This window comes from Cnephaeus nilssonii (assembly GCF_951640355.1).
Source record: "Cnephaeus nilssonii genome assembly, chromosome: 24".
Classification (NCBI taxonomy): Eukaryota; Metazoa; Chordata; class Mammalia; order Chiroptera; family Vespertilionidae; genus Cnephaeus; species Cnephaeus nilssonii.
In genome coordinates this window covers 15,283,979-15,309,361 of record NC_137095.1, presented here as the reverse complement: position 1 = coordinate 15,309,361, position 25,383 = coordinate 15,283,979, and the positions used below count along the sequence as shown (strand labels likewise).

The window sequence follows — 25,383 nt, the reverse complement described above, 5'->3', positions numbered from 1 at the left end:
ATAGTGCTTTTAACACCTATAACCCAGTGGGCTTAACTTTTTTTTAATATATATGTACTTTTATTGATTTCAGAGAGGAAGGGAGGGGGAGAGAGAGAGAAACATCTAGGATGAGAGAGAATCATGGATGGGCTTGCCTCCTGCACATCCCCTACTGGGGATGGAGCCCACAACCTGGGCATGTGCCCTTGACTGGAATCGAACTTGGGACCCTTCAGTCCACAGGCTGATGCTCTATCCACTGAGCCAAACAGGCTAGGGCGGGCTTAACATTTTAAAACACAATCTTGGTTCCTGTGCAAAATGGAGTCTTGTGTCACGCAAACAAGTTCCCCAGAAGGACCAGTAGGGTTCTGAATACAGAATACATTATTTGGAGGAGGAAGAGGAGGAGGAGGAGGAGGAGGAGGAGGAGGAGAAAGGCAACCTTTGGAATTTTAATTGAAAATTTTAAAATATTTCCATTAGCAACACTTGTCACACTGGCGCTTCCCTGGGACGTGAATGGTGAAATGGATCAGGGTTTTATTCTCCAAAGTCTAAGAAGGGTCTAGTCTCAACTCCCAGGTTCACCAAAATGTCACATGCCCCGCCTCCCCCAAAGGCTGCTCCAGTTCAGGCCCCGTTGAGTTCAGTCATGCCCGATGCCCGGTGCCCGGCGTGGGGAAGCCCCCGTGCTCTGCGCAATGACTGGTCCATGGCCCGTGGGAGCCCCCACTCGGGGAGGGCGCTGGCCATTCAGCTGCCCACTCACACCTTCACAGGTGCATGAGCAAGAAAAAGGAGGTAGCTTGTTTCACGTCTTTTTCCGCGTTAACGTTTAATACAAGGAGGGTGGGAGTCAACAGACGAGATGGAGGGGTCTGGGTGGCGGGCCTAAGTCATCAGTCAGCAGTCCCCGCATGCCCACACCCTATCTTCCCGGGGTATGGGGCCTCTGAGGGGGCTCCACCTGCAGCCCGACCGCGATGTGCTTTGGAGACGGGTCCCCTCTCCTGGGCAGCACCTGTCCCCTCTCCCGGGCTGCACCTGTCCCCTCTCCCGGGCTCACCTGTCCCCTCTCCTGGGCAGCACCTGTCCCCTCTCCCGGGCTGCACCTGTCCCCTCTCCCGGGCTGCACCTGTCCCCTCTCCCGGGCTCACCTGTCCCCTCTCCTGGGCAGCAGCTGTCCCCTCTCCCGGGCTGCACCTGTCCCCTCTCCCGGGCTCACCTGTCCCCTCTCCTGGGCAGCACCTGTCCCCTCTCCTGGGCAGCACCTGTCCCCTCTCCCGGGCAGCACCTGTCCCCTCTCCCGGGCTGCACCTGTCCCCTCTCCCGGGCTCACCTGTCCCCTCTCCCGGGCTCACCTGTCCCCTCTCCCAGGCTGCACCTGTCCCCTCTCCCAGGCTGCACCTGTCCCCTCTCCCGGGCTCACCTGTCCCCTCTCCCCGGCTCACCTGTCCCCTCTCCCGGGCTGCACCTGTCCCCTCTCCCGGGCTGCACCTGTCCCCTCTCCCGGGCTCACCTGTCCCGGGCTCACCTGTCCCCTCTCCCGGGCTGCACCTGTCCCCTCTCCCGGGCTCACCTGTCCCGGGCTCACCTGTCCCCTCTCCCGGGCTCACCTGTCCCGGGCTGCACCTGTCCCGGGCTCACCTGTCCCCTCTCCCGGGCTCACCTGTCCCCTCTCCCGGGCTCACCTGTCCCCTCTCCCGGGCTCACCTGTCCCCTCTCCCGGGCTCACCTGTCCCCTCTCCCGGGCTCACCTGTCCCCTCTCCCGGGCTGCACGGGTCCCCCCTCCCAGAGCCGACCCCTCCCACGCTGGGCTCGACTCCACGACTTCAGACAACGGTGATCGCGCGAGCGGGGTGACTACCGAGCAGCACCCAAGGGAAGGGGGTCCCAGGAGAAGAGGGACAGACGCCACAGAGGAGGCCCCGAGCCACGGTCCCGGGCCCACTCCCGCCGTCGCCGCAGTTCCCCGGGGGCCGGCAAGACCTCCGCGGGCCGCCGTGACCCCCGCGGGCCACCGTAGCTCCCTGGGGGCCGCCGTGACCCCCGCGGGCCACCGTAGGCGCGCCCCCCCCCCCCGGCTGCGCGCCCAAGATGGCTGCCGCGCGCCGCTCCCCCCGGCGCCCTCGCTGAGGAGGTCCCGGCGGCGGGTGCGCGGCGCCGGCCCCGCGTGACGGCGCGGGCGAGGCCTAGAGGCCCCGAGCGCCCGGCCGCCGGCCCCGCGCGCGCCGTCTCTCGGGGCGGGGCCCCTTCCGGGGATGGGCCCGGGCGGTCGCCGGCGGCCCCGTCCCGACTCTGCCCCGGCTCCTCCCCGCTCGGGCGGGCGCTCCGCCGCGTCCCCGCCCGTCCGTGCGCCGGGCCCGGCTGGCCACACGGGGAGCGCTCAGCCCGCGGCGGGTCCCGGCTGGCGAGCGGGCCGGGGCGGGAAGGCGACGGCGGCGGCGGCGGCACCATGTTCTCCCTCAAGCCGCCCAGACCCACCTTCAGGTCCTACCTGCTGCCGCCGCCCCAGGTACACGGCCCCCTTCTCCCGCGCGCTTCCGGGGAGCCGCCGGCCGGCCGGCCCGTGGGAGCTGGGGACCCGGAGGCCACCCTGTCCCCGTGTCCCCTGGTCCCCCCGTCCCCCTGTTCCTCGGTCCCCCCTGTTCCTCGGTCCCCCTGTTCCTCGGTTCCCCCCGTCCCCCGGTCCCCCCCCCGTTCCTCGGTCCCCCCGTCCCCCGGTCCCCCCTGTTCCCCGGTCCCCCCTGTTCCCCGGTCCCCCCCGTTCCTCGGTCCCCCCGTCCCCCTGTCCCCCCTGTTCCTCGGTCCCCCCCGTTCCTCGGTCCCCCCGTCCCCCTGTCCCCCCTGTTCCTCGGTCCCCCCCGTTCCTCGGTCCCCCCTGTTCCCCGGTCCCCCCCCCCGTTCCTCGGTCCCCCCGTCCCCCTGTCCCCCCTGTTCCTCGGTCCCCCCCGTTCCTCGGTCCCCCCGTCCCCCTGTCCCCCCTGTTCCTCGGTTCCCCCCGTCCCCCCGTCCCCAGCCGCGCGGGTGCCAGAGCCCCCACTCACTCGGGGAAAACTTGTAAAACTCCGCCGGCCGCTGCCATGCTGCGCCCGCAGCTACGAGCCCAGCGACCGTCCCGTCCCGTCCCGTCCCGTCGCCCCCCGGGCGGCCGCCCACGTGACCGACCGCAGGGCTCGCGGGCACCTGATGGGGTCGGGGCACCTGCCCGTCCTTTGATGTCTTAGTGTCCGACTCCCGAGTCGATCTTTAAAAAGAACTTGGTAAAAAAAAAAAAAAAAACAAAAAAAAAACGGGAAAGGATTGAAGGGGGGACGGACGGACGGACGGGACGGGTGCGGATCGGGGTCCATAGGAAGCAGAACGTGGGGGTTGGTGTCTGTCTCCTGGGGGGGACGTGTTCAATGGTGCCGTTTGCGCCCGTGTTCCAGGCCGAGGACAAGTTTGATTCGGAGCCGAAGATCAAAAAGCTGGAGCCGGTGCTGCTGCCAGGTGAGCGCTCGCTGGGGGTGCTGGCAGGTCCGTGCTGGCGGAGGGACGGGTGTGGGTCCCGTCTGACTCCTCTTTGCACTTTTTACACTTTATCGGGTTAAAAAAAATAATCTAACCAGCGGAGGGGTGCGGGGGGGGGGCCGCAGGAAAAAAAGTTTCTGCTTGGAACAACATCATCGGAAAGGGATGCTTCCATTGGGGTTTGTCCTTGAAAACGGAAAGCATCCTAGAACGTGGCCCCGAATGTCAGCCCTCTTTCCCTTGTCTCTTGAAATGCCCTTTTTTGGGGGGGTTAATCCTGATCCAAGGATATTTTTTCCTTTGATTTTTTTTTTTTTAAGCCCTTGACTCGGAATCAAACCCGGGACCCTTCAGTCCACAGGCTGGCACTCTATCCACTAAGCCAAACCGGCCAGGGCCCATTGATTTATTTTATTTTTATTCTTAATATATTTTTTTTTATTTATTTCAGAGAGGAAGGGAGAGGGAGAGAGAGAGAGAGAGAAACATCAATGATGAGAGAGAATTGTGGATCGGCTGCCTCCTGCACGCCCCCCACTGGGGATTGAGCCCGCAATGGGGCATGTGCCCTAGACCGGAATGGAACTTGGGACCCTTCAGTCCACAGGCTGATGCTCTATCCACTGAGCAACACCGGCTAGGGCCCATTGATATTTTTTAGAGAGAGTGCAAGGGAGGGGCACAGATATATATAGAGAGAAACACCCCTGGGTTGCCTCCCAAATTCATCCCAACAGGGGCCGGCGATGGAACCTGCCACCCAGGCACCTGCCCTTAACCGGGAATCGAACCCGAGACCCTTCAAGTCCTCAGGCTGGCACTCTAACCACTGAGCCACCGGCCGGGGCTGAACCCGCTCTTTTCCCCAGGCAGCCTCTGATGACCGAGGTAGTGGGGTACTCTTTGCCCTGCCTGCCTGTCTGGCCGTCGCTGTAATAGCACGAAAAGCAGCGTTGATTGTGTCTGGGTCTGTGGAAACCAGTAACACAGCTCAGTGAACTTTGAATTCCTGACTTGGCGATTGTTGTTTTTTTTGTTTTCCCGGAGGTGTCAGCTGTTTCTGCAGGTGCACGTGTTGCAGTCTAGAAAGGCCAGGGCCTGCCCCACAGAGGCCTTCTTGCCGTTTGGGGGCCCATCATCCTGTGGGAGGGGCTGTTCTGTGCTCTGCAGGGTGTTTATCCACATCCCTGGCCTCCACCCACTGGGGGCCCCCTCTTCCACCGCCTCATTGAGACCACCAGCGAGTCTCCATTGTCCCCCAAACTGCCCCCAGCCCCCACCCCTGGGGCACAATGTCCTTCCGGTGGAGACTCACTGGGTTAGAACAAAACTGACCTTCGAGGCCCCTCGTCAGGCTTCGTTCCCGCTTCAATGTTAGGATTTGACGCCCGTACGTAACATGGTCTCGGCTGCAAATGCAGGGCTGGGTTTTTAAAACGTCGCTTTTACGTCTGAGACAAGCTTATGGGAATGGTAATGTCAGTAGGCTTGAAGGACTTCCCCTCGGGGGTCATCTGTTCTGTAGAATTAACCTAAAAACTTCCCTTTCTACCTAAAAGGCGCAGGTTTCTGGGGAAGCTGTGAGCCTGTCTGACTGTGTGGTTTGCTTGTCCGGGAGTCGCAGCTAAGTCTGGCCCTTCTGACCGTGTTGATTTTTTGCGGTGGCTCTGAGCTTGCACGCGTGGTGGCCCCGGCGTTCTGTTTGCACTTAGCCTAGTCCTTCCAGAACTTCCAGCCAACCCCCAATTAGCGTGTCTGCCGCCTGCCTGCTCATCTGTCCTTCCCACACGCTTCCCGGTTTCTTTCCGTCTGGCCGCCCTGTCGTGGTCTCGGCTTCCTCCCTCGCCTGTCACGTCCCCGCTCGGACTCCCCCTGGCACCTCGCTGCTCCGCCTCTGCTCTGCAGCCTCCCCGTCAATCGAGGGGGCGCGTGGAGTGAGTGAAGCAGCGACGGCCCCACCTTCAGCAGTCAGAAACCACGCGGAGCCGTGGCGGGTCACCTGTGGCTTCACGGGGCACCCGGGACAAGAAGCCATTGTTCCCCGTGCAGTCTCGCATGTTCTGCTTTGGCACAGCGCCTGGGGTTCAAGGATATCCTACCCCCAGCTGCCCAGAGCTTGAACTCGTAATCCAGTAAGCAGATGAGGATCAGAACACAAAATCATTGTTTGTGTACGGTTACCGACGGCTCCGTTGGAACGTAAGCCTGAATTTAAAACGAGCCTCATTTTATGAAGCAGAGAGAGAGGGGAAAAAAAAAAGAAACTGACGAACAATATAATTAGGCTGTGGTGTGTGCTGGAGTTTTCAGCTTGCCTGCTTCATGAAGCTGGAGGAGACGGCCCTGCCCGGGAAGTGTCAGTTCGTTGGGGAAATGCTCCCCGGGAGGAAGGCAGGGCGGCGAGGGCGCAGAGGAAGGTCACCTGAGCCAGATCGGGGCGGGGAGGCCGATCCGGGAAGGGCTCCCGCTCGGCGCCTGAGTGCCCTCCAGGCCTCGGCCCCTGCTCAGGCTGCTTGTCGGCTCCGCTCTGGGCCTCTTCCCCTGGACGGGGCCAGCGGCATTTTCATGATGAGAGTCACACGTCCATTGATAGCGAGTGCACTGATTGTCGGAGGCCTTTGTAATCGGATCAGGGAAGCGCACGGCCGTGGGCCGTCTGGGAATGAAGACAGCCTTGTTGGTGGAGGTCTCGTGTGTCTCTACACCCTCATGGCACCTCGGCCGTGTGCGCTGTTCTGTGTTCTGCCTCGCTGTGAGCTGCTTCATGGTGGGCTGTGCGTCCCTTAGGAAAGACTCTCTCTCTCTCTCTCTCGGATGCGTTGTGTGTTCATGCCTCTCCGGAGGTGGCTCAGAGAGGATTGCAGGCTGGTGATGTAGTGCTTTGACTCGTGGGCACGTTGCTTTAGGAAGAGCAAACACAAGGCACCGTGAGCAGTGCAGCCAACCAGCGCCCTAGCACCAGGCTGTGCCTCACCGGCCCCGTGGGAGTGGGGGCTCCCCACCTGGCTGCTGCCGCCTGGCTCAGCCAGCGTTTGTCCTCACGTCCTCACTCCCACCTCAGTCTCTGGACCTTGCAGCTCCTGCTCGGAACCTGTTGGTGAAGCTCTGTGAGTAAAATCCGCTTCAGCAGGACCAGCTCTTTCACCTCCTTGACTGGCTAACGCTCCACCTTGCCGGCCTCTGCACTGGCTCTGTACAGGAGTCCCCCCCAGCCTGCGCTTCGCTGTCCCCAGTTCCAGCTCCTCGTGGTCAGCCACAGTCTGAAAATACTCCATGGAGCGTTCCAGAAGTAAATAAACAATTCCTGTTTTAAATTGTGCACCCGTCTGAATAGCCTGATGAAATCTCGCACTGTCCGGCTCCTCCGGGGACATGAATCGACCTTTTGTCCGGCCTCCGAGGCTGTGTGTGCCGTAGTCGTGTAGAGAGGGCTGTGTGTGCCGTAGTCACGTAGAGAGGGCTGTGTGTGCCGTAGTCGCGTAGAGAGGGCTGTGCGGGGCCTGTAATCGGGATCTTCGTGACGCGGCAGGTGCTTGGGGCTTGTCAGCAAGCAGGTTCTGTCTGTTTCTGTGAGAGGTTTGCATCCTCAGAAACAGACCCAGCGGATCCGCACCCTGACCGACCGCTTGCTTAAAAATGGCTCAGGGTCTGATGGAGCTTTAGACCTTGAAACTTAGAATTAATGATAACCAGGCTTTAAATAGTTGTGGAAAATTATTCTCTTGAAAGCACATTTTCCCTTTTATTTTGGTTTCTTGCTTTTCTTTAATCTTCCCTTTTAACTCTAAAATGATGCTGTAAAGTTTTACCACCAACCAAGTGGTCCTTTGAGGCAGAGGAAACTCGATGTGGATTGATGGCGTATCCGTACAATAAATAGATTGCAGTGTCACTTTTGAGGTTAACGCTGAACTCTTTCTCATTTCTTAAAAAATAAATCAAAGACATAGGTTTGGGAGATCTAGCTGCGTGTAATGAGACACAGATATTCCATCAAATGACACGGCGAAGGAGGGGGTGTAGTTGGCTTCCTCTCCAGGTGCCTTTCAGTGAGGAGGGCAGAGTGCAGGCCCGGGTCCGCCCCTCGGCTGAGCCTCTCAGACCTCCCGCTCACCGTGCCCCGTGTCAGGGTCTTCCAAGTGGAGCAGAAGCCTGTTGTGAGGGCGCAGGTGCTCACGGTTCTTACTGTCGCCATCCAGACAGGCCTCCTAGGTCACACAGCGCCTGCTGACACCTTACAGTGGAGAAGTAGCGCACACAATGATGGCTTTCTTTTTTTAAAGGAGAAATTGTTGTGAATGAAGTCAGCTTTGTGAGAAAATGCATTGCGACGGACACGAGCCAGTATGATCTGTGGGGAAAGCTGATATGCAGTAACTTCAAAATTTCCTTCATTACGGATGACCCGATGCCATTACAGGTAGGTTGTTGTATGCTGTTTGTGCCAAGGCCTTTGACTCTAGGAGTAAGTTAAGGCTAATATCACCAGTGCGAGGTTAATGGGAAAAGAATTGACGTGAACATAACTTTGTATTTCAGAAATTCCATTACAGAAACCTTCTTCTTGGTGAACATGATGTCCCTTTAACGTGTATTGAGCAAATCGTCACAGGTATGTTATTCTTTTCATATGTATACTAGTGGCCCTGTGCACAGATTCATGCACATTGAAAGGAAGTTAATTAGAAGAAATCGGGCTCCCTCCTCTCTGGTTCTGGGGTGAGTCACCCAAGAACCGCCGCTCCCGAGTCACCGCAGCTCGGCAGCTCCTGCATTGAGCGTCTGCTCCCTGGTGGTCAGTGTGCGTCATATGTACCGGACAGTCGGACGGTCACTTAGCCTTCTATATATATAGATGTCTGTATATATTTATTGATTTCAGAGAGAAAGGGAGAGGGAGAGAGAGATAGAAACATCAATGGTGAGAGAGAATCATGGCTCGGCTGCCTCCTGCACGCTCCCTACTGGGGATGGAGCCCACAACCCAGGCATGTGTCCTGACTGGGAATCAAACCACTGAGCTACACTGGTTGGGCCATATTATTCTTTACTTAGTCCCTAAAGCTGATTCTACCCTGGAAGAATTGCTTGAAGATGCTCAGATACTTGGGTTGGAAGTTTATTTTGATAGGTTTTTCTCCTTTTTTTTGAGTCCCAGGAACATTCATGAAAGACAGAGGTAAAAAAAATTAATTTAAAATGGAGGTATAGCCAAAACCGGTTTGGCTCAGTAGATGGAGCGTCGGTCTGCGGACTGAAGGGTCCCAGGTTCGATTCCGGTCAAGGGCATGTACCTTGGATGCGGGCACATCCCGGGTAGGGGGTGTGCAGGAGGCAGCTGGTCGATGTTTCTCTCTCATCGATGTTTCTAGGTCTCTATCCCTCTCCCTTCCTCTCTGTAAAAAAATCAATAAAATATATTTAAAAAAAAACAACAACCATAAAATGGAGGTATAAAATGAATCGCTTTTTATATGTCCTAGTATTTGTCCTCTTTTAAATTAAAATTTTAATCATAAAATGTATCTAGATGGTGGTGGTTGGTGTGCAAATAATCATTTGAAATACCTTCAAAAGCAAAGTTAAAATCGATCCCCCAGCCCTAACTGGTTTGGCTCAGTGGATAGAGTGTCGGCCTGAGGACTCAAGGGTCCCAGGTTCGATTCAGGTCAAGGGCATGTACCTTGGTTGTGGGCACATCCCCAAAGGGGGGTGTGTAGGAGGCAGCTGATTGATGTTTCTCTCTCATTGATGTTTCTAACTCTCTATCCCTCTCCCTTCCTCTGTAAAAAATCAATCCTACCTAATAAAAAGGTAATATGCAAATTGACCGTACCATCGACACACCCACAAGCCACACCCACAAGCCAATCAGAGCAAGTATGCAAATTAACCCAACCAAGATGGCTATAGCCACAGAGAGCAAGGTTTCCCAGGTAACAGAGCAAGCCAAGCTTTCCTCGAGCTGTTGCAGGCCTAAGCCTCCACTCAAGCTACAAAGTTTCAATTATAGAAGGTAAACAAATTCAAACAGAAATGGCGGCAGAATGGAGCTTGCGAGAGTAAGCCAGGGTTGCCGGCAGCAACAGGGGAAGCAAAGCTTTCTGCACACCCTGTCCGGGCCCAGCCTCCGCTTAAGGCTACAAAGTTTCAATTGTAGAAGGTGAATTAACTGCCACAGAAATGGCTGCCAGCCGCGGAGGGAGCAGCAGGCTTGGCTCCGCTCCAGGCTACAAAGTTTCCATTGTAGAAGGAAAATAAATTCCAGGTACCAGGGCCTCTGCTTGGGTTGCCAGGGAGCGTGGCTGGCCTGCAAACCACCACAGGCCTCTCGCTCAGGCCGCCCCACGCCCCAAGGGAACCCCCACTCTGATCTGGGACACCCTTCAGGGCAAACCAGTTGGCCCCCACTCCTGCACCAGGCCTCTATCCTATCTAATAAAAGAGTAATATGCAAATTGACCATCACTCCAACACACAATATGTCTGCCCCCATGTGGTCAAAGATCCTGCCCCCATGTGGACACAAGATGGCCACTACAAGATGGCCAGCAGGAGAGGGCAGTTGGGAGGCACCTGGCCTGCAAGGGAGGGCAGTTGAGAGGGACCAGGCCTGCAAGGGAGGGCAGTTGAGAGGGACCAGGCTTGCAAGGGAGGGCAGTTGGAGGTGATCAACCCTGCAGGGGAGGGCAGTTAGGGGTGACCAGGCCGGCAGAGGAGGGAAGTTGGGGGCAAACAGGCTGACAGGGGAGCAGTTAAGCATCAACCAGGCTGGCAGCGGCGTGGTTAGGGTGTGATCAGGCTGGCAGGCAGAAGCGGTTAGGGGCAATCAGGAAGGCAGGCAGGCAAGCAGTTGGGAGCCAGCAGTCCTGGATTGTGAGAGGGCAGTCGGACATCCCTCCAGGGGTCCCGGATTGGAGAGGGTACAGGCTGGGCTGAGGGACAACCCCCTTCCGTGCACGAATTTCGTGCACCGGGCTTCTAGTAAAATATATAAAAAGTAAATAAAATCGATCCCCCAAGGTATGAGGACGCACAGATAAGTACTGTGAGGGTCCTGGGAGGGAGTGCTCAGGGGTGGGTGTCCTTCCAGTTGGCATCACTCGTACGCGTTAGGGTGCTCCAGAGAGAGTAACAAGAAATAACGTTCTCACACTGGGATCTCTTCTCTCTCAGTAAATGACCACAAGAGGAAGCAGAAAGTCCTGGGCCCCAACCAGAAACTGAAGTTCAATCCAACCGAGTTAATCATTTACTGTAAAGACTTCAGGATCGTCCGGTTTCGCTTTGATGAATCAGGGCCTGAAAGTGCCAAAAAGGTAATGGCTGGTTTTGTTCTGGTTCAGCTCAACCGGGTCCTGGGCTGTGCACCATCCCGATCCATTTCAGTTCTCTGAGGAAGTTTGCATTTCTCAGTTGCCCACATTTTTTTTTCTCCTTTTTTAGAGCAATTTGTCAGATATCTTCCTAAGTAAATTCAAAGCCAGGGATGTTAATAGAACTATTTTCTTGGACTCTTTCGCTGCTTTAAAATATTCTATATACTTTTTTATCAGCTCCTAAAATAGTACAAAGTATTGTGGAGATGAGTGCGTCTTTTACAGAAGACCATTTCCGGTTGGTTTCTTTCTTTTAAAAGATGGAAAAGATGGAAAAGATTGAAAAGTAGCTAAGTTACCTTCTTGAACTTAAATATGTGCTAGTAATTCAGTCGATTAAGGATCAAGGTTCTGTTGATGAAAACCCTGACTTCAGGGTGTAGAATGTCGAGACTAGCGACAGCACAGAACTTAGGAGCCTGACTTAGAACAGGGTATATTTTTTAAAATATTTTTTCATTGAATTTAGAGAGGAAGGGAGAGGGAGAGAGAGAGAAACATTAACGATGAGAGAGAATCATGGATCGGCTGCCTCCTGCATGCCCCCACTGGGGATGGAGCCCGCAACCTGGGCATGTGTCCTTGGCCCGAATCGAACCCGGGACCCTTCAGTCCATAGGCCGACGCTCTATCCACTGAGCCAAACCAGGTAGGGCCAGAACATGGTATTTTTAAAGAAAGAACTTGATACAGTGGCCCAGTATTCTTCCAGAAAGTTTACATCGCTCCCACTCTCGACCGTGTCTGTCAGATGACACTCAGTGACGGGAATCACAATGGTTTGGCCTGCTCCTGAGCCGTCTGAGCAGTGTGCCAGGTCTAGTTGAGAAAATAAAGCACCAACAAATGGAAATTAAGTCACAGTACAGAGTAGCACCATAAAAGATGTCCCCACATAAAGGACCGGCTGCCAGATGGATGAGAGTCGGGTGTCCCTTGTCCGCTGTGCTGCTTGGAAGTGGGGGCTCATTGAACTGTCCACACAAGCCCGCTAGGCCGGCTTTCTAGGCCCAAGACCCGTTTCTGGCAGAAACCCTTCCCGCTGTCCCACGTCTAAGAGCGTGCTGCCGCAGCCCCAGTCCTGTGTGGTCCTGAGGCGGGCGTGCAGGGAACAGAAGCGGCCCTGGGAATATAAAGAGAACACTTGGCCCTGATTCACTCGTCTTCCAGCACAGGGTTATGTCGCATGTGGCACCACAGCTCCATTCCTCCGTGAGTTAATAACAAAAACCCTAGCTCACTGTCATTTCTGGGGAAGGTTTTCATCTAAAGTTAGTGAGCGGGGAAGCACCAGCGTGGTGTTCTCTCCTGGAAACGCGAATGCCGGGCTTTCTCGGGGAACGCTGACTTTGTGAGTTGTTTTAAAATAACATGTTCCGAGCTCTCTGCTGGGTAAACCGGGTGATGCTTAGGGAGGACATTGCATAATTAGAATAATTATGTATGCAAATGAGACCTACTTTTGAAAGTCCTCCAGACTTAGTGATGGGAGCAAGGCCTGTGGGCGGAGGCTTTTAACAGAGTCCGGGAAAGCCGAGGGAAGGGGGTTCCTGGCTCCCTTCTCTGGACGCCCTAGACCAGCACCCGCAGCGCAGCCCAGGGCACACGTGTAGGTGCCTTGTCTGGCTCCCAGGGATGCCCTCGATCAACCCCAGGAGGTCTGCACTCTAGTAACCCCTCCACCCAACACCCAGCTCAGTCGTGGCCCCGCCCCCGCCCCCCCTCACCCCCCCCCCCCCCCTCCACCACGTGCGCGTGGTTAGACGGCGCCTGCCTCACCGTGTTCTACAGTCTTCTCTCCTGCCCGTGCTCTCAGACGTAACGCTTGTCTCCTAACCCTTCTGTGCGATGTGCCGTGTTTAAGGGCTTCATAGAACGGGCCGTGTGGGGTTGGGCCCAGCACATAGTTCTTGTTTGTTCCTGCTCCGTGGCCATAAAGCACTCTGACCAATGGCATGTGGCTGCTGTCTGAAGGTCTGAGAGCGGCACGGTGCTGTTGGCCGGAGCATCTCCTTGTTACATTACTAACCGTTTTGTCAGCCAGGCCTTCCAGTGCAGGACGCTCCTGCCGAGATGGCGAATGCAGAGCCGCCAGGTCCCGCTGAGTCTGCAGTGAGGGCCCGCTCGCTGCCTCTCCATCACTAATCTGCCCCGTCCTCACTGCGCGCTCAGCTCCCTCCGGCTGGGTTTCCGGCTCCTGTAGCCCTGAGACTGCTCTGACTCCGACTTTTCTCACCCTCTTGTTGATTGTCTGTCCTCCCCTGGACCCACGCTTAGTGAGGACAGGGGTGTGTGTCGCTCTTGCTCACGGCCGCCTCCCCAGGGCTAGGACACGGAGGCTGTCACTGGCTGCTGCGTGAGGGAGAGATGCGGCAGCTAGCCTGAGGAGTGGACGCACCGCGGGAGGAAGACAGAGCCTGTGTCTGACCGTTTACTGACTCTCACAGCGATGATGGGACTAGCGTGGAGGTGCAGCCACACACACCGCCTGTGGGGGGCGGTGGGGAGCGGTTTCCCCCGAGCAGCGTGTGGCAGGGAAGGTGGCTGGGCCAGGTCAGACGGAGCATGTGCAGGGGCACTGAGGGGACGCTGGGAAGACGAGGGCTGTCGGGGAGAGGAGAGCCGGCTTGTGGAGAGTCAGGAAGGTTGACGTTGCTGTGGAGGCATCTGGGAGCCACAGCAGGTTCTATCCTGAGAGCAGAGTTGTTGGTCAGAATCCACCTTGGGGGGAGAATTCCTAAGTGGGGGGGATTGTTTTCAGAATGTAGGGAAGCCACAGAGGTGCCATCAGGTGAGAGTAGCTTACAGAGGTGGCTGTGGTCGTGCAGAGAACTGGACAGAACTGGACAGACAGTCTGAGAAAAGGGCAGCAGAGGACCAGCAGTGATGGGGGCTGTTGCAGGGCGCAGCGTTCGGTAGGTTTTACCAGAAGAAGTGCTTCCAGGGAGCTGAGCAGCTGAGGCTGCAGATGCACTCAAGAGCGCCTGCGTGCCATTGGTGGGACTCAGAGGCTGCGCTGCAGGCCCTGAGGACAGAGATGTTATTGACGTTTCAGGAAGTTGGTGGTTCTTGTTTTGGTCAACACTAAAACTAACAGTGACCTCCGTCTGCTTAGCGGTGTATGTCAGTAAGACAGGAAGCGTTCTGTAGGAAGCTTTTCATTCTATCTTAAACCAGAAGCTGACACATACCGACCAGTTAATAGGATTTGCATCAGCCCACCCCAAACTAACAACTGGCAACACCTTTCTTGCTCGCCCACTGTCCGCAGTATGTCGTGCGGCTTCGTGCTTTTCCTGCCGGACCATCCTGACTCTTTCTCAGTAAGGGCTCTGCTATCCTCCTTGCGTTGTCTTCAGCTTCTTCCTTCTCGCTCACCTCAGAGGGTTTCCTCCCACCGTCCAGTCCAGGGCCTGGTCAGCACAGGGCGTTCTGCCAGCAGCAGCTACGGAGGAGGAGCAGCGCATTTCACGTCTGGCGCTCCCCCGGAGGCCATGCGCGCATCAGGGCGAGCGAGTCCTGCCCGGCTGTAGCTATGTCTCCATTCTGCAGACGCGCAAACGGAGGCTTTCTCTTTTTTCGGGGTGGGTGTGTCGCTGCCTTTTGGGAGAATGCTTCTCTAGTTTTCAAGGGTCATTTATTTGAATAGAATTACTTTCCTGTTAAAATTCAACTCAGCGAGCACTTGCTGCATACCATCTCCTCACTAAAGGTTAAACAGTGTCTGGGGCGCAGCAGTGAGTGAGAACCTGGCCCCCAGGGGCTCTTCCACAGTCCAGGTCCACAGAACAGCATGGAAGTCAGTCCCTGTGGCCACTGCCCCAAGATGCGCCCACAGCCAAGCCTTAACATACATTGCATTGACCTCATGTGTTAACATGGAATTCTAAATGTAGACTCTTTCCTAGGTGTGCCTTGCCATAGCTCATTATTCCCAGCCAACAGACCTCCAGCTACTCTTTGCATTTGAATATGTTGGGAAAAAATACCACAACTCAGGTAAATATGAAAACGTTCCATATTGTGACTGTCCTTCTGCATGGTGTCGGTTTACTCTGTGTTCCTCAGAAGCCGCCTGCGACATGCCTTGGGGGTGTGGGAGTGCTAGCTTCCGCCCGGGGAGAGGAAGCGCTGTGTGCTGACACGGGGCTGGTCGGGGTTCCTGAAGCCGCGGCAGGCAGAGCCCGTGAGCAGCCGTCACAGGAAGTGGGCCCTCGTCTGCCACGGCCTCGGCTTGTGTTTATGACGGGGATGGGTGCATTCTCCCTTTGTCAATTGTAGCTTCAGTCAATCTCATCTTTTAAGAAACCTGGCAGGAAATGAAGAGATGTTTGAAATGCACAGTCTTTTCCGGCAAGGTGTGATTTCAGAAGCTGAGGTGGGGACACTTTTTAGTGGACTTCACAACAGGATGAGATTGGCGGAAGGAAGAGGCAGGGTTTGGTTTATTGATTCCATAGAGGAAGGGAGACGGGGAGAGAGAGAGAGAGAAATATCGATGATGAGGGAGACACACCGATTGGTTGCCTCCTGCATGCACCCAGGGCCAGGGATCGAGCCTGCAACTGAGGCACTCGCCCTTGACCAGAATCGAACCTGGGACCCTTCAGTCCGCAGGCCGACGCTCTATCCACTGAGCCAAATGGGCTAGAGCGAGGCAGTTTTCATAAATGTAAAATAGTTCTGTCCACATATCTGTGTCGGCACTGACATCACCACGGAGAAGTCCAGATGGTCATGTAATTCTGTACATTAGTTCTATATACGAATGTAATTTTAATCAACCATTTCTTAAAACCTCATGAAAGAATGGAGAGAAAATGAAGAGGTCATATCTTACATTAGCCCCTTGTGGGCTAGTGACCGCACGACCGCCTGCTTACTGAGTCATGTGGTCGCCCCCTCTTCACGGGAGAAAAATAAATCAGTTACATGTTTATAGTGAAAGGTCCATTCACCCAGCATGGTCTGGAGGGATCTTATAAATTATTAATTGTGCTGGTCTTGACATTTTGTTGCCTCAGAACATATGGTAGTACTTTAGATAATCTGTGGAGTAAAATGTACTGCAGTATCACTAGATTGTAAACGCACTAAGATGTGGGAACAGTACCTGCATTGCATGAGGCATAAGGGCAGTCTCACTGCTTTGGAAGGCACCTGGGAAGGATCTTTCATGGAGGACACGTGAAGGTCGTGCTTGTCAGACGGAGCTTTTTCCTCGTGGCACAGGGTTTATAGAGTATGACCGTTTCTTACCAAAATATAACTAATGGTAACCTAGACTTGAACAGCGCAGTTGATTTAAGTTCACTTCTGAACGTAAAGAAACGCTTATTGTGTAAAAGCAGCATAGAGTCTCCCTTTGGGTCAGCCCGAGCTGTCGGTGTGATCATCAGGGTCACGGTCAAGGGTCAAGGGTCACGGTCGAGGACAGCAGCAGGAAGGGATGTTTCAGGGGTACAGGAGTGGTCCGACAGTCTCTGGTTCCTGCTTACATTTCTTGGTGATCCAGGCCAGTTCTTGCTGATGCTTCTTTTCTGGTAGAAACGGCGGAGCCCAGCGTACAGGTCCCCAACCTCAGGCACAGGAGCTTCGTTCTGCGTTGGCTGACCTGCTGCTGCTTCACTTACTTTCGGTTTTCTTTCTCCAGTCCTGGGGGCCTCTCTGGGTTAATGAGACCTCAGGTAGTTTATTCAGCCCAGAGCCTTCCCCTGAATTTCCTTGTGCGCATCAGTCAGTTCTCTGTATCCTCTTACGTGTAGCTTGTTGATAACATTGATACATGCTTAAAGCGTTCGGGAGCATTTCACTTACATCCGTCAGGCTCCTCCTCCTCTGACAAGTACTTCCTAAGCGTGACACTTGGCCAGTGTTCTGTGAGGTTCCTCACAGCCTGTGACGCCCTCGGTGCTGTTGCAGCAGCATCAGCGGCTTCCTTAGGATCTGACGGAGCCCGAGACTCCCACACTCTGCAGTCAGAGGCCACGACCGTGAGTGAGAGAGGCCCAGTACCCGCCGGAGCCTCTGGATGGCATCTGGGCTCAGGGGCGGGTTAGAGAAGTCCCTTTTTGCAGGCAGGTCGGTGACAGCTGTTGGCACAAGGAAGGCCTGAGGGGGAGGACGTCCCTGCAGTTCTCTGAGGAGTCTTAGACGGCCTGGGCTCCCACTCGGAGCTGGTCCCCCACAGGGTGGCAGAGACGGAGGTGGTAACGAGCGCAGAGCATCTCCGAGACGCTCCGCAGTCACCGGCCCCCTGTGCGGTCCTGGAGCTCCGCGAGCTGCCCGCACCCCAGCGCACGCCGCTCGTCACCGCGGCCGGGGAACAGTGGTGCCTTTGGACTGGAAGGAAGCCACGAGGCTCTTTTCCTCCGTCAGCTGATTAGTGGGCAGATGCTGTCCGGAAAGCACAGGCTCGTCCTTGTTGTAAAGCGATAAGGGGTCGGTATGCTCCTGAAGGATTGCAAGCCTCATGCATGACCTTCGGCCTCAGCGAGCAGCGCTAGTCCGCGACGTACTCGAAATACCGGGGCCTCCCAGCAGGACAGCGCGTTTTCCGTGAGGCTCATCTTCCTGTTAACACAGGTCTCAGGGTTCACTCCCCCAGATGCTTGTTGGAAACTTTCACACTTAGGGGACCAGTTCACTGGAGACGGGGTAGGGACTCCAAGTTTGTTGCTTGTCAATCTTTCAGACCCCAGTGCAGCTGTCTCCCTCATACTCGAGGTTCCTCACCCACCACGTGGCCCCCAAGGTCACGGCCCGGGTTCGAGCCCCTGTGCTGACTCACCTCCTCAAGCATCTGAGTGGTCACCGCTCTGCTTTCGCCTTCTTCACGGCATCCAGTTCCGCAGCGTCATCGGAGCGACGGGCTTTCTTTTCACCCAGAGGTGGCGAGGTCCCGGCCTGGCGCACTGAAGCCTGTAATGTCAGAGCCCTGAGCAGGGCTCGGTTTTAGACTCAGCGGGGAGTGTGCTGCCAGGCCGCCGCCACAGCCTCACCGAACTGAGCGTGTGCTCCCTGCCGCTGGTTGGTGGCGATGGCCTCGTGCGGCGAGGACCTCGGGGGCATGTGGAAGGGAGGTGATGACAGGCCGGCGTCTGTTCCGGGTGTTGGTTCGGATGCTGCTTGCTGTGGTTTCTGATAAATCCCTCTCTCAAGAGAAGGAAATTCCCTTTTGTTCTGGTTTGCTAGTTGGTGGTTTTCCATCACAAGCAGGTGTTAAACTCTGTCAGGTGTTCCCTGCACGGCCAAGCCCATCACATGGGTCCCCCCTTTACCTTGGTCACTTGGGTTTTCAGTATCGAGTCTCTTTCTGTGGGATGTGGTTCTCGGGACCACTGGGTCCACAGAGGGCATTGCCTGGAAATTCCGTGCAGGTCCTGTGTTCTGGGGGAGGCTCCGAGACGGGTGGGTCTCCAGCGGGCGTGCTTAGGGTTAGCGCTTCCATTCTTCAAAGTCAGAACCAGTGGGCAGTTCTGAGGCACTTACAGCGGGTGGGGGGGTGGGGAACCTTTTTCCTGCCAAGGGCCATTTGGGTCCTTATGACATCAGCTGCGGGCATACAAAACTGTCAGCTTAAAAATCAGCCTGCTCTGTGGGGTCAGTTAGCTCACCCCACCCCCGCTGCCTTGGCAGGGGAGGCCGAGTGATATCCTGGGTCTTCTGCAGCGAGGGCTGGCCGTTCCCCGCCCCTCATTTACGGGATGGAATTCCAGACTCCTCGCCCGGCACGAAGACCCTTCATAAGCCAGAGTCGCCCGCTCAGTGGATACAGTGTTGGGATGGGCGTGGCCTCTTCCTGGACATGGCTGTACCGGGAATAATGGGAAAGCCAGGTCAGGCCAGCTGTGACAAGTGCAGCGCAGCAGTGTCTAGGGGGTCAGCTGGGAGGCCTGCCACCGTGCACCCCGCCCCGGGAGACGGGAGACGCTGGACCAGAAAGGTGCCCTCTGCCACCAGACTGGCAGGAGGCGGGCTGAGTGCTGGGACCTCTTCCCGGGCTGTGGGCGTGCTCCCAGGAGAGCAGTGCTCCCGGTAGGGAGGACTCCTGCTCCGGCTTCGAGCCCAGGCCTTCCCGCCGAGTGCCGTAGGGCCCGGCTCTCCGGTGCAGGGCGAGGGATCCCTGTGGGCTCGGCCCAGGAAAGCAGTGGATGGAGAAGAGAACTGTGCGGTGAGCCGCAGCAGCGGGGGAAGGCCTGTTAGAAGGTGATGGCTTGATGGCCTGGGAGCAGAGGTGCCTGTGGGTGGAGGAAAGGAGCAATGACCTGGATTTCGCCACGATTTGGGGCAGAGGGATGAGGGAGGCTCGAGAATGGCTTCCACAGAACGGCAGGGGTGGGAGACAATGGACGCTAAGGAGACGGTAAAGGGCGAGGAAGCGCTGGGGCAGGTGGCCGGGAAAGAGGGGAGGGGAATGCTGGTGCGGTCCAGAGTGACCAGGGAGGCACTGGAGACGAGCCAGGACGGGAAGGTGCTCAGGAGGGGGCGGCGAGGACAGCACGGAGGGAGTGCGCTGAGAGAGGGCGCCGGTCGGGCTGCTGGGAGGAGGGAGACACTCTTGGAGAGACTCAGGACAAGGGGGAGGAGGTGCCACCTGAGGGTGTTTGCGACAGGAGAGAGGACGGGCATGTTGGAGACGAGACTGAAGACACCCAATAACGCTGCTTTCTCTTGTAGCCAACACGCTCAACGGGATCCCCACGGGCGGCGGGGCCGGCAGCAGCCAGAAGACGCCCCTCTTTGAGACGTACTCCGACTGGGACCGCGAGGTCAAGCGGACGGGCGCCTCCGGGTGGAGAGTGTGCTCCGTTAACGAGGGCTACATGATATCCACGTGGTGAGTCCCGGCTCCACGCGTGACAACCAGGCTCGGCGGGCACGGATCACTTCCGGCTGTGGTGTGCGGGTAGTTGTTAATAATGCCTTAATGGGTACTTTATAGTGACGATGAGGGCCTTTTTTAACATAACGACAGCACCAATCTCCACTGGAAGAAGTGGGCAGGCCTTCCACTGCCGTGGGTAATCCAGTCCGTGTGTGTGTGGGGGGGGCAGTTTGCATCTTGTAAATGTCTTATGGTCAGTTTGTCAAGGTCAGGGACACAGTGACCTCGTTGGGGAGGACCCTCCGGCCTTTAGATGGAGGACAGTCCCCGCCCACCCTGTTAACTGCCATTTTTTTTCTTTTCAAAACCTGGTCGTTGGTTCTGTAGAATGTTCCACTTTCTCGATATTGCTGGTTTTCCCCAGCGGTGGCCTTCAGTGTGTTCCTCTGTCTCCTGTGCTTCCTGTAGCGTGTTCGCTCCATCCAGAGGTTTAACTGGGGACTCATTAGATTCGGGTTCAGGGTTTTGGCAATGGGCTCGCTCAGTGGGTGGCGCTTTGCACCTCCTGCTCCATCCCGTGGGTCTGGGCGTCACGGTGATGTGACTGGCAGGGGGCCCAGTGGCAGCCAGCCCGGCCGTGTTGAGAAGCACCTGCCGGGCCTGGCGAGGCCTGCCTGTCCCCATGCCTGGCCACGCGGAGGAAGGAGAGAGGAGGTGTCTTACGTGGCGCGGGGCTGCCCACGAGGAACTGCTGTCGGATGGGGTCCTGGAGTCGGCCTGTCTCTGGATGGGGGGGAGGGAGGAGGGAGTGGAGAGGGCGCTGCAGCTTCTTGGGAGGTTTGTGGGTTTGCTGGGATTCAGGTGCCTTAGCCGTCAGGAGAACAAAGGTGGGTGTGCTTTTCAGTCCTGGCTTGGTAGTCCTTCTGGGTAACATTCCCATGCATCCTTTGGCTTTTCCCTGCCATCCTGGGACGGTCTGGTCCTTGGCCACATCAGACATGCTCTAGGTCGAGATGTCTGGGACGGTCAGTGTCCTCACGGTGTCCACCGGATGGCTACGAAGTGGGGTGCACATTCAGTGGGGAGGAATGGGTTTGATTACACGTGGGGTCACGGGCACCCTGCCCCTGCCCAAAGCACGGCGCCTGATGGTGTGGTTTGCTTTCTCCCCTCAGCCTTCCAGAATACTTCGTGGTGCCCAGCTCCTTGGCCGACCAGGACCTGAAGACCTTTTCCCACTCTTTCGTTGGAAGAAGGATGCCGGTGAGTGACAGCTGTTGGGTTTCAGAGCACAGGTGCCCATTTCCCGCCCGGTCACGCGAGGCCCTGTCTCCCGCCCGGTCACGCGAAGCCCTGTCTCCCGCCCGGTCACGTGAGGCCCTGTCTCCCGCCCGGTCACGCGAGGCCCTGTCTCCCGCCCGGTCACGCGAGGCCCTGTCTCCCGCCCGGTCACGCGAGGCCCTGTCTCCCGCCCGGTCACACGAGGCCCTGTCTCCCGCCCGGTCACGCGAAGCCCTGTCTCCCGCCTGGACACGCGAGGCCCTGTCTCCTGCCCGGTCACGCGAAGCCCTGTCTCCCGCCCGGTCACGCGAGGCTCTCTTCCGTTCTAGCTCTGGAGCTGGAGCCACCCGAACGGCAGTGCCCTGGTGCGGACGGCCCTCGTCAAGGACCTGCTGCAGCAGCGGAAGATCGACCAGAGGTGCTCACCGCACAGGGACCTGCTGGCACTAGTGGGACTGGCTGGTCGTGTTAGTTCACCCCAGGCCTAGAGAAGAAGCTCAGAAGCCCCGTCAGCTCATCATGTCCAAGGCCATCTCCAGACAGGGCCACCGCGCCTCTCTCAGCTGCTCTCAGAACCTGGGGTCCCTCCTGATGCCTTCCTCTTTCTCTTTCCTTCCTGTGTCCGAGCCATCACCTCCTCCTGTCACTTCACACACGTCCTCTCAGCTCGGTCCTGCCACAGGCCCTTTGTATCAGCTGTCCGTCACCTAGAACCCTTTCCCCCAGGTCTGCGATGGCTCCTAGTCTTCTCGGGTTTGGCTTCAGCATCAGCTACACGGGGGTTTTCTAACCACGGGGCCGGGACTCGCCTGCGCTCACCTGAACACACCAGCCTCGGGGCTCACCACAGCCCGCTAGTTCCTCATTTACCCCCCCTCCCCCAGGAAGGGGAACCCATGGAGGCGGAGGCCTGGCCTGTCTTGTTCGTCTCTCCGTCCCCAGCTCTTAGGGCAGTGATTGGCTCATAGGAGGCGTTCAGGAAATGCATGTGGAATAAATGAGTGACAGTGACTAAAGGATTTTGTCTCCATTAGGATTTGTAATGCAATAACTAAGAGTCACCCGCAGAGAAGTGATGTTTATAAGTCAGATTTGGATAAGACCCTGCCCAACATCCAAGAAATACAAGCGGCTTTTGTAAAGCTTAAACAACTGTGTGTTAACGGTAACGTCTTCTTTATTTTATATGTGTGTGCGTAGTGAATGGGGGAATACAGCATTGTATGAGGCATGTCAGGAAAAGTGAGATTCCTTAAAATTGTAGAAATAGACTTATTTAAGTAGAGGTTTATTGAAATGTTTGTACAAATTATTACTGTATGAGAAGGTCAGGAGAATAAACTGCAAACAAATGCTTTCCGTTTGGGAGGGAAAATGAGCCCAATAAATCACCTTGAAATCATGACAGGCAGGGTGGGGTGCTTTTATGAAAAAACAACTTGCTGCCATATGGACACACTGAGATTTAAGCCACTTTCCACTTAACTCTGGTATTAATCATGTAAAATTAAGCTTAAAATGCCTGAAAGCGTGTCTTTGTGTGTGTGTGTGTGTGTGTGTGTGTGAGAGAGAGAGAGAGAGAGAGAGAATGTAACTGCATGCCTATAAAATGATGTGTTTATTACAGAGCCTTTTGAAGAAACTGAAGAGAGATGGTTATCCTCACTGGAAAGCACTCGGTGGCTAGAATATGTGAGGTTTGTACAACCACTTTCCTCTTTTTCTTTGACTTCTTATTTTGAAACTAGGGGCCCAGTGCACGAATTCATGCACCTTGAACTGTGGGCCTCGAGGCTGAGGTGGGCACAGGGGCAGGTCTCGGCCAATCCTCTGCGCCCCCACCCAGCCCCTCCCACCAAGGCCCCCCCCCCCCCGGTCCCATCTGCCGGCAGACCCACTCCTGCCCCCGCCACTCCCATGCGCTGACAGCGCCGGCCCCGCTTGCACCCACTGACGGCACAGAGCAATTGGGGCCGGTGCCAGCAGCGCATGTGAGCGGGGCCAGTGCCATCAGCAGGTGGGAGCGGCAGCTGCTGCCCCGATCGCCCCTCAGGAGCAGGGGGAGGTAGAGAAGCCCTCAGGAGCAATCAGGGCTGCAGCCGCCACTCTCATCTGCTGCCAGCACCAAGCCATCAGGACCAGCGCTGGCCACTGGCAGTGGGTGTGAGCGGCGGCTGCCAGCCCCAATCGCCCCTCAGGAGCAGGGGGAGGTGGAGAAACCCTGAGGGGCAATCAGGGCTGGCAGCCGCCGCTTGCACCCGCTGATGGTGCCGAGTGATCCTGGCCGGCAGCAGGTGCAAGTGCTGGGTGGGACCGCGGTGCACGGGAGCAAAGAATTTTCAGTAAGCCCCAGAGGCTTGCCCCGATAACAGCGTGCCCCACCTTGGTCTGGTGCTCCCGCTCACCTGCTCCACCATCCCTCTGGGGCTGACCCCTGCCATGTTCCGCACACACACCCTGCTGGCCAGTGCATATCATAGCGACCGGTTGTTCGGTTCCGCCGTCCAATCCATTTGCATATTAGGGTTTTATATATAGATAGAGAATTACAGACTCACAGGAGGTGCAAAAAGAGTTCAAAGAGCCAGCATCTTCCCCCAGCCTTCGCCATGCCGCATCTTACGAAACTTGGCTGTGGTCCGGCAGCCAGGAAATCGGCAGGGTACAGGCTGCAGGCCTCCTCACTTCAGCAGTTATACATGCTCGTGGCGGGGGAGGAGGGTTTGGGGAGCGTTCTGTGTGGTTTTATCACATGTCTACATCCCTGTGAGCACTGCCACAGTCAAAGGACAACCCCATCACCACAGGCTCCCTCCTGCCCATTTAGAGTCACGCCCACTCCCCCCAACCCCGTTCCCTGGCAGCCCCTGATCTCTCTCCATCTCTGTCTCTCATCATTTCAAGAATGTCTAAGTCAACTCTTTCCTTCTCTAAAAGGTCAGTGAATTTCCCTGATATAAAAACCAGACTGTCCTCTGTTGAAGAATCATATAAATACTGATGAAATTCACAAAGGTTATGGAGAATACAAATGTGTATAGTGCAGTGATGGGCAACCTTTTGAGCTTGGTGTGTCAAACTTCGCCAAAAAACTGAGCATAACTCGGGTAGTGTGTCACTTTGAGGATAAAACATTATTTCGCAAATGTTTCATCCTCAGGAGCAGCAAATGTTTCATCCTCGGCATGTGGCCGCCTCAGAGGCCGCGTGTCATCAGAAATGGCTACGCATGTCAGTGCTGACACGCGTGTCATAGGTTTGCCATCACTGGTACTATAGTGAAAGATTAGATTTGCTTGATTTCAAGGACTTTAAAAAAATCTTTATAAAAAAAAAAAATCTTTATAGTGGAAATGGGTTTTTTTCACAGTATTTTTTCTCTCCACTCCCCAGGGCATTCCTGAGACACTCAGCAGAACTTGTGTACACCCTAGAAAGCAGGCGGGTCTCTGTGGTCCTTCAAGGTAACTCACTCCTGTGGTCCGTCACCAGCCAGCGTGGGCACCACCGTCCACGTTCACATCCGTGTCTGTAATCTCAGCCGTCTCTTACTGACGACACTGCCACAAACACACTCCAGGTCTCACACATTAGAGCGGAACGGGCACAAAGACTGCATGTGGGCGAGCAGGAGGGAGGCAGCTTCCTGCCAGTGTGCATCCTCCTCCCTGTGCTGGGGAAGGCGCTCCCAGGCCTTGTGGAGTCACGCCGAGTGTCAGTCTTGGCCAAGCATGCTCTCTGTAATCGTGCTGTCTGCCTCATTCATACCGATGGTGGTGTGAACGCTCCGGCTCCGGCTCAGTGTGCCTCTAAAGAGACAGTTTGGTGCCAAGAAATTGACCTACTCGGATAGCCAGTAATGTGAATTTGTCTGCTGGTTAGCAGGAATGATTGCAATATAAAATCTTTCCGTTAGCAAAATGTATAACTCCATGCCAATAGAATTGCTAAGCTTATGGATAAGGTTTGATAAACCACGAGCTTCCCGATGATACACTAAGTCACATTGCATAGGATGTGAGTACACAGTGCTGCTGAAGCTCACAGTATTCCTGCCAGCTCTCCAATACCACGGCTTCAGTAAAGATACTTAAAAGCCCGGGAGCAGTAGCCGTGCACTCTTCCGGCCGCGGTTGGCGGGACAGTCAGATGTGAGCTCGGGCACGTGGAGCCCGTGGGGAGCGTCTCGCTCGCCGGCGGGTGTCACAGCCGCTGCTCGGTTCCACTCGGCACGCCTGCCCGGCGTTTGCTGTGATGCAAACGGCCCGCACTCGACTACCACTGCCTTACCAGATGTGTTTTCTTAAAGTTTATTGAGGTACAACTTACACACTGCAAAACTCACCCTTTCTGAATGTGGAAGTCAGTAATTCTTAGTAAGTATACAGTTTTAGAGG

At 56.1% G+C, this 25,383-nt stretch overlaps 1 protein-coding gene and 1 long non-coding RNA gene across 3 annotated transcripts in view; one reads left to right on the top strand and one right to left on the bottom strand.

Moving 5' to 3' along the window:
- LOC307094855 overlaps nucleotides 1-2,737 on the bottom strand; it is a 28,680-nt gene extending 25,943 nt beyond the window's left edge. Inside the window, exon 1 of the long non-coding RNA XR_013813137.1 lies at nucleotides 2,484-2,737. This is a non-coding gene — a long non-coding RNA (uncharacterized lncRNA). The remainder of the gene's footprint in view (nucleotides 1-2,483) is intronic.
- MTMR10 (myotubularin related protein 10) overlaps nucleotides 2,296-25,383 on the top strand; it is a 30,363-nt gene continuing 7,275 nt past the window's right edge. The window contains exons 1-12 of one of the 2 annotated variants that reach the window (XM_079763953.1): nucleotides 2,296-2,501; nucleotides 3,418-3,478; nucleotides 7,783-7,919; nucleotides 8,039-8,111; nucleotides 10,676-10,818; nucleotides 14,787-14,877; nucleotides 19,558-19,717; nucleotides 20,881-20,968; nucleotides 21,316-21,404; nucleotides 22,021-22,151; nucleotides 22,614-22,683; nucleotides 24,380-24,450. In XM_079763953.1, the coding sequence (XP_079620079.1) occupies nucleotides 2,442-2,501; nucleotides 3,418-3,478; nucleotides 7,783-7,919; nucleotides 8,039-8,111; nucleotides 10,676-10,818; nucleotides 14,787-14,877; nucleotides 19,558-19,717; nucleotides 20,881-20,968; nucleotides 21,316-21,404; nucleotides 22,021-22,151; nucleotides 22,614-22,683; nucleotides 24,380-24,450 (1,174 nt within the window). In that variant the 5' untranslated portion in view covers nucleotides 2,296-2,441. Of the gene's footprint in view, nucleotides 2,502-3,116; nucleotides 3,250-3,417; nucleotides 3,479-7,782; nucleotides 7,920-8,038; nucleotides 8,112-10,675; nucleotides 10,819-14,786; nucleotides 14,878-19,557; nucleotides 19,718-20,880; nucleotides 20,969-21,315; nucleotides 21,405-22,020; nucleotides 22,152-22,613; nucleotides 22,684-24,379; nucleotides 24,451-25,383 lie in introns of those variants that run through there. The other variant, XM_079763954.1, reaches the window with a different exon arrangement.